General features: G+C 36.2%; 1 protein-coding gene and 1 pseudogene across 1 annotated transcript in view; both read right to left on the minus strand.

The window, feature by feature from the left end:
- Nucleotides 1–202: 202 nt before the first annotated feature.
- Nucleotides 203–1,531, minus strand: LOC132007150 (transcription factor BTF3-like; annotated as a pseudogene).
- Nucleotides 1,532–2,373: 842 nt separating this feature from the next.
- Nucleotides 2,374–7,819, minus strand: part of RP2 (RP2 activator of ARL3 GTPase) — a 51,051-nt gene continuing 45,605 nt past the window's right edge. The window contains exons 4-5 of the mRNA XM_059385461.1: nucleotides 6,692–6,777; nucleotides 2,374–4,964 (exon numbers count right to left, since the gene is read on the minus strand). Coding sequence (XP_059241444.1) covers nucleotides 4,881–4,964; nucleotides 6,692–6,777 — 170 coding nt within the window. The 3' untranslated portion in view covers nucleotides 2,374–4,880. The remainder of the gene's footprint in view (nucleotides 4,965–6,691; nucleotides 6,778–7,819) is intronic.

The following is a 7,819-nucleotide window of genomic DNA, read 5'->3' on the forward strand; positions in this document are numbered from 1 at the left end:
GGACTTAGTTAACCTGGCTTCAGACTTTCTTTCCTGGCTACTTCAGCTGCAAGAATGAAGCGAGTATAAGCAAAAACTGAAAAGCGGGGAGAAGTTCAAGGGGCTTGGGCTTCAAAATATCCGAGATCTAGGTCTTATCAGATCCAGGAACAACATTTTACACAGCAGTCGTAATATCAAAGAGCAGCTCCCAGTAACTTCCTCAAGTTTTATCTTCTTCAGAAGTGGACTGGGTTTGGTTTGCTTTGTTCTTGGAAGCCTCCTCAAAATTCTCCACAAGATCTGGGAGATAATCTTTATGATCATCCTCCTCTCCGGCAGTGAGGGGTGCTTTTCCATGCACAGATGACCTGGGCAAGGCCTCAGCCAGTCTTCTTCAACCAGTCAGACGGCTGGCACCACGCTGGCTGAAGACCCGGCTTGCACTTCTGTCAGCTGCTTTGTGTCAGCGTGGCCTCTGAGGGAGCAGGCATTTGCTGCCCGGGATGGCCACACGTTAGGGCTTCGAGAGTGGACCACTCACTGTTCCTTGGCTCAGGAACACATTCAGCTCTTCGATATGATCTTGTTTACCCCTAACTTCTTGAAGGAGAGTTGAAATTTTGGTTTGTTTGTTTTTTTTTAACCATCTGCTGTAGTTGTTCCATGAAGCGTCTCCTTTAGGCGAGCAGTTGTCTTCCCACCAATGCGCACTTGTGCCTGCCCAACACGTTCGTGCTAGTTTCTTTGCTCTTGTTGAAGTGGAACTGGGACCGTGTTGGGGACTAGGGCTGCTGCTCAGGGGGTCTCTGGCAGACCAGCTGGGATTAGGTGCACACACACAAGGACACCTATAAAAGGTTTTCCTAATGAGCCTAACAAACTGACCTACATTTTGGTAGGTCATTCCTACTTTACTTACTTATGTTACTACATTACTTTCGTGTGTCAATCATAAGAAAAAAGCACTTAAGTCTTAAGAGACTCTTATACTTGTTTTCTCCCATTCAGTTGCCTCTTTGTAGGTGTGTGTACGGCTCCCCAGCTGAACTCCTTTAAAAGAACGCCATACTCACTTTATGAATACTCAACACTCTGTGTAATAAAATACATTTCAGTGTATTTTATTTTCAAGGTATACTTTATAAACATCATTTCATTACCTGTCATAAATATGCCAGTTACTTTGCATTAGGACAATTACAAGTGGACCTGATTCAACTGAAATGGAGGGGGGTGGCAGGCCCCCACCCCCAGGGAGGATCGGAGCCCAGCTGACAATGCCGGGGCTCTCACCCACCTGTGCTCCTGCTCTCTCACCATCTCTTGGTAGGTGAGAACCTGCCCTCCCCAGGAAGGCTCCAAACACTGGAAAAGGAAGAGACTGCTTAATGGAACATCTTGCTGAAGTTTGCCACTAAAAGCCAAAATGTCAAAGAGAAAAATGGGGTTTAAGGGCTTACTCCTTTCCCTCCTGTGTAGGACTGATTGCTGACTCCCTCCAACAATATCTACCAAAAGCAAAAACCAAGTCAACAGTGAATTACTCCATTTTCGCCAAAAAAAAAAAAAAAAAAGGAAAAAAAGGCTTTCATGATTAAAAATTCAAATTTTTTAGTGTTAGGCTTTTAAAGGATAAAGTATTTTCTAGAATGGATTTTGAATGAGTAATCATACCCTAATTACAAAATTACAATATCATTTCTTTCTACAGAGAACAAAGTTAAATATGTCCCTTTTAAATGAGAAAAATAAATTTTAAACTCAGCACAGCAAGAATTATCCAATAAATAGAAAGTAATTTTTCTATTGTCTTATACACTTCTATTTCCCTCTCATGCTCTAAATGTACATGGAAATTCTTCATACATAGAAAAAAATAATAGCAAATGTTATTTAAAAACTAACCAATTTGTAGTTTCAGTATTTCTGATTTTATTTAAAAAACTAACCAAGCTGCAGTTTCAGTACTTCTGATTTATGGGCTAGTAGATGGAGAGGTTGGGTACAAATGGCTGGTAAATTTGGTAAATAAGGGCCATTTGTATATACCTGCAAGAAATTATATCATAAAAAACTCATTATTAAATATGGGAGAAATGTCTAATCTTAGTAAATAAGATTAGCATCCAATATAATTAGCATTATATTGGAAATTCCTTAGATTAAAAACAAGTTTTCTACTACCTTTGCATTACTCTAGAGTGTTTTTGTATACACACACACAAACGCACACATGCACGCACACACAGACACACAGCTCACATCTCATTAACATAAGAGAGATTAGAAATTTCTATTTTACTTTTGTCATTAAAAATTTTGTGCCACGATCAAATCTTGGCACATGTATGAGTAGCTGAGTGTTATAGAAGTGTACCTCAAAAATTAAGTGATAAGCCATTTTCATTTTATTTATTTATTTTTTAAAGTAAACTACCCCCCAGCGTGGTGCTTGAACGCACAACCCTGAGATCAAGAGTCGCGTGCTCTACCGACTGAGCCAGCCAGGCGTCCCAGCCATTTTTGTTTTAACAACATTTATTACAAATCACGTTTTATAAACACTAAATATAAATTACATACAAAAGCTAGACAGAAATATACAGAAGCAAAAACAGCAGTACTAATAACACAAGAGAAATAAGCTAATGTTTAAACATGTATAACTTAATAAAATTACTAATTTGTCCTTGCTAATAAATGTTCATGATTTCAAAAGCTACAAAAATTCATTTTTTTAAAATGAAATGTAGTACAATTACTATCAAAGTTTGGAATTATAGAAACAACAACCATAGCACTACTTAGTTTTAAAAATCTTTTCAAACATTCAGAAGCCAAATGACTATCCTTAAAGACAAATCAAACTCGGGTAAAAGCTCTTATCCAACTGAAGAATATAAAAGTTTAGGCTTTGGTTGGTTAATAGATACTAAACTTAGTGGGTATTTTAAAATTAACATCTCCCTTATATGTTGTATTCCTGAGTTTTTTGCTAAAATACTATAGATAAAATAAAGAACTCGGTTTACAGTTTTGTGTAATATTGTATTTATTTTTGAAAAACATAAAGTACAGCAATTACTTTTAGTGTGAATAATGGGGTTTAATAATGTAATCAAAACCAGAAGGAATATATTTAATTTAGCTTAACGGTGGGAAAAATCAATGCCCTCTGACCACTAATTGCAAAGCTTATTTGTAAATCATGATTAAAATTATGTTAAATCTGTCACCAAGTTTTATTTGCATCTCATGAAACCATTCTGATTTAAAGAAGAGGTTGATTATGTAGTATAGAGTGCTCTTACAAAAGACTGAAATGATACAAAGCTAATGGTTAGCACGAGGCCAGACACAGGGTAGGTAGTCAATTTTCCTTATTAAAGTGAAAAGTCTTTGAATGCATTATTTCTGAACATTAACACACAGTTCAATATCGTAGTTATAAATTAATCTGATATATTCAAAAGCAGTTTACACATGAAAATACATTTTCAGTAACAATCATAAGAGGGATTTCTATAAGTGGCTATCTTCAGTCTTGGTTTTACCAAAATAGATTTAAATTTAAGGTTCCTTTAAAAAATAGACCTATGAAAGCTAATTTCCTATTAGCTGCTACATACGATGTACATGGCAGGTTCAGTCCCTTCTCTCCAGATCGCCCAATGAACATCTTCTGAGCTGATTACTTTAGGTTACAACAAACTCCTCACAACCGGGTTCCCCCTGGAGAATGAATCAGTGTATCTGGGGACTGGGTCCAAGGATGTGGATTTTTAAATAAGTAGCTCTCCCTTGATTCCTGGCAAATTATTACAGTCAGCTTGATTTGGGAAATAATGCTTTAAAGCAGCCAAAAACAATTTCGTCACGCTTGAACATTACTTGATGAATGGTATATCTGCTGGAAATCAAATTTCTCTAGTTTTTTAAAAAAATATCTGCCTAGCTTATCATCATGCCTAAGCATTTCATGACATTTAAATGTCACAAGATTTTGTCCTCATTCTCCTGATAAACCACAAGAGCTAGTGATTTCACTTTTCTGAAACCTGCCGGTGATCAGGTTTCTATACTTTTAAGTACTGCATACACCTTTTCTTACCAGGAAGCAGAAGAGTCACCTAGCAGTTGCATTAAAAAAACTAAACGGTGTGGAATTTATTCACATAATCATACTACTCACGAAGTAGTCTTTAAACAGCTATACCAACATCAGTTAGTAGAGTTAATTGCTGGTTATCAAATCCCTATTAATTAAAAAAAATTCAATTTACAAAGTATTATATCAATTCTGCATACAAAATCTCATTTGCCACATTATGCAACTAGGAAGCAATTACTTAATTGGCTATGTATACACAAAAAAAATGTGTAGAGGTTCATTCTAAATGATCAGCTAGTAACAAATCTCTCGATAAAAAAAGAAAAGAAGCAATGAAATGTATTCTCAAACAATATGGAGCACTGAGGAAAGTTTAAATTCTTAGAGAATTGAAAGAAAAATTAGGATTAAAATCATGACCTGCAAGCCACTTCTATGTTCTAATAATGATCATAAGCAGAGAAACAAAACCACAACCTTATTGAAGTAGGTTAAATAGTTTCTAAGCTGATTAAAACCACTGAATTTAAAATGAACTTTTTTTTTTTTTTTGGTAGGCTCCACGCCCAACACAGAGCTTGAACTCACAACCCTGAGATCAAGAACTCTATGCTCTGCCGACTGAGCCAACCACGTATCCCAAAACAATTTTTGAACCTGAAGTAAACGATGCGGTATTCAATCATTTACTAAAAAAGTCATTAACAGTTTCATCATTAGTAAAATTCGTTGCTAATACACAAATTAAAAAGGGCTTAATACCAAGTCCTTGGTTCCATATTGCACTTCATATTCCCATCTGTATGTCAGCAAAGTTGTAGAAGCTGTCTACATCTCCAGATGCTGTCTCCTTGCTTTCTGATACAAACATCTATTTTAAATACAAAAGAAGCAAAAAATAAATACCAGTAATCCCCAAATTTCAAAGCCCGCATTGTCCACAGAATAATGACAAGCTTCCTATTAAAAGAAATTCAAGTATACCATTTATATAATATTTAATCATATTCTGTAGAATCTATACAATATAGTTTCAGTAGCCATAATGTAAACTGAGCTCATTTAAAAGAACTTAGGATATAATCAAGGTTTTTGCTTTCATAATATTTCTGTTACACTTAATCACACTTGGACTTTTACTGTCTTTTAAGTATATGAGAGTCAATATTATGAAAGCTACTGAATAGAGAAGTTTATTTAAAGACTTCTTAGTTTCTTCTATTTCCTAATAACAATCTCATTAGGCAGAGAAGCAAGACTTGAGGTTATCATTTTTAAAGCTGCTAAGGATGTATTACTAGTTTTAAATGAACTATCTGCTAAACATGAAAGCAGTACTCAGTAGAACCCTTCAAAAATCATTTTTACACATGTCAGCCACGAATTAGAGGAGACCTGGACTCTCTTCTAGCTTTATCATAATCTAGCTGTATGATGCTGACAGTTCATTCAATAAACCTCTCTGGGCTCACTTTCCACACCTGTAAAATGAGAACATTGGATTAGATCATCTTTGACTCATTCAGATTTAAAATCTCCAAATCACAGAACCGTTTTCTCTTTGCTCCCTTTTCTATTCAACCTATCATATTTGCCCTTTCCCTTAGTACTGCTGTGATGATAAAATGAGACAAAAGGCAAAGTACTTTAAATTATGCAAATTTAAGAAACTATTAGCCAAGTCAGACAACAAAACCAGATATTTTATCTCAGATATTTATCCAAAAAACTATTAGTTATATCTATACTCACTCAGTACTCCTATGTTTGGTTTTTAAGTTATATTAAGTTATTTAAGTCTGAAATTCTTAGATACACCAACCCCAACATATCTAGAAACGACCTATATGTAATGACTTCTAGATACAGCTCAAATTCATTTTTTTTTAATGGGCTCTGTGCTGTTCTCAAAACCGTGAGATCAAGACCTGAGCTGAGATCAAGAACTGGACGCTCAACTGACTGAGCCACCCAGGCGCCCCCCCACCCAGCTTCAATGTTTGATGAAGCATTACTGAAGCAAATAAAAATGAACAGTGGGCACGAGGATCATCCATCTAAGGTACATAATCTTAGAAATATGACATTTTTCAACATACACTAGTTTTCAAAAAAGGAAGAACTTAGACATTTAATGAGACTTTTTACTTTCGAAACTCATGTCTTATTGGAGGTTTTTAAATGAACAGATTCTTGGGACACGTGGGTGGTTCAGTGAGTAAAAAGTGCCTGCCTTCAGCTCAGGTCGTAACCTTGGGGTCCTGGGATCAAGCCCCACATGGGGCTCCTTGCTTAGTGGGGAGCCTGCTTCTCCCTCTGCCTGCCATTCCCTCTGCTTGTGCTCTCTCTCTCTCTGACAAATAATAAAAAAAAATTTAAATTAGTAGATTCTTATTTTGTAAATTTTTAAGCAATTAAAATCTTAATTTGGCAAGGAAAAACCAAAGCTTAGCTCCCAACTGTTTACCACAGATTCTAAAAATCATGGTCTGTTTAATTCCAAGCAACTACAGGGATAAAAGTACTATTTAATTGTAAAGAAAAGGAAATGACCTGAAAGGTCTGATTGAAATAACAATAATCAATAAAATCTTGTACCTTGGTTCCATTGAATATCTCATTGACGATAAGTTGGCATCCTTCTACAGCTCCATCTCCATTAAACTCCAAGGCAATAACGGGACCTATAAGCAAACCCAAGAAGTGTTGTCTGAATATGAATACAAATTATTTACTTATTTATTTAGGAAAGCGTGGGGAGGGGCAGAAGGAGAGGGACAATCTTAAGCAGGCTCCACACCCACTGCAGAGCCCGAACTAGGGCTCAATCTCACCACCCTGAGATGAAATCAAGAGTCAGATGCTTAACCAACTGAGCCACCCACATGCCCCCAAATCTATTTTGAAATTTATCTTTTTATTCTTTATATTGTAAAGAATCTCTAGTCTCTTCCCTGGGGTGTAAGAGGAAAAGAAGAAGGAAGTAGAAAAAAGACAGTCTCTTCAATAAATGGTGCTGGGAAAACTGGACAGCTGTATGTAGAAGAATGAAACTTGACCATTCTCTTACACTGTACACAAAGATAAACTCAAAATGGATAAAAGACCTCAACGTGAGACAGAAATCCATCAGAATCCTAGAGGAGAACATAGGCAGTAATCTCTTCGATATCAGCCACAGCAACTTCTTTCAAGATATGTCTCCAAAGGCAAAGGAAACAAAAGTGAAAATAAACTTTTGGGACTTCATCAAAATCAAAAGCTTCTGCATAGCAAAGGAAACAGTCAAAAAAAAACCACAAAAAACAAAACAAAAAAAAACCAAAGAGGCAACCCACGGAATGGGAGAAGATATTTGCAAATGACAGTACAGACAAAAGGTTGATATCCAGGATCTATAATGAACTCCTCAAACTCAACACACACAAAACAGCCATCATATAAAAAAATGGGCAGAAGATATGAACAGAGACTTCTCCAATGAAGACATACAAATGGCTATCAGACACATGAAAAAATGTTCATCATCACTAGCCCTCAGGGAGATTCAAATTAAAACCACATTGAGATATCACCTTACACCAGTTAGAATGGCCAAAATTAGCAAGACAGGAAACAACATGTGTTGGAGGGGATGTGGAGAAAGGGGAACCCTCTTACACTGTTCATGGGAATGCAGGTTGGTGCAGCCTCTTTGGAGAACAGTGTGGAGATTCCTCAAGAAAT

This window comes from Mustela nigripes, chromosome X (assembly GCF_022355385.1).
Source record: "Mustela nigripes isolate SB6536 chromosome X, MUSNIG.SB6536, whole genome shotgun sequence".
In the NCBI taxonomy this organism is placed as follows: Eukaryota; Metazoa; Chordata; class Mammalia; order Carnivora; family Mustelidae; genus Mustela; species Mustela nigripes.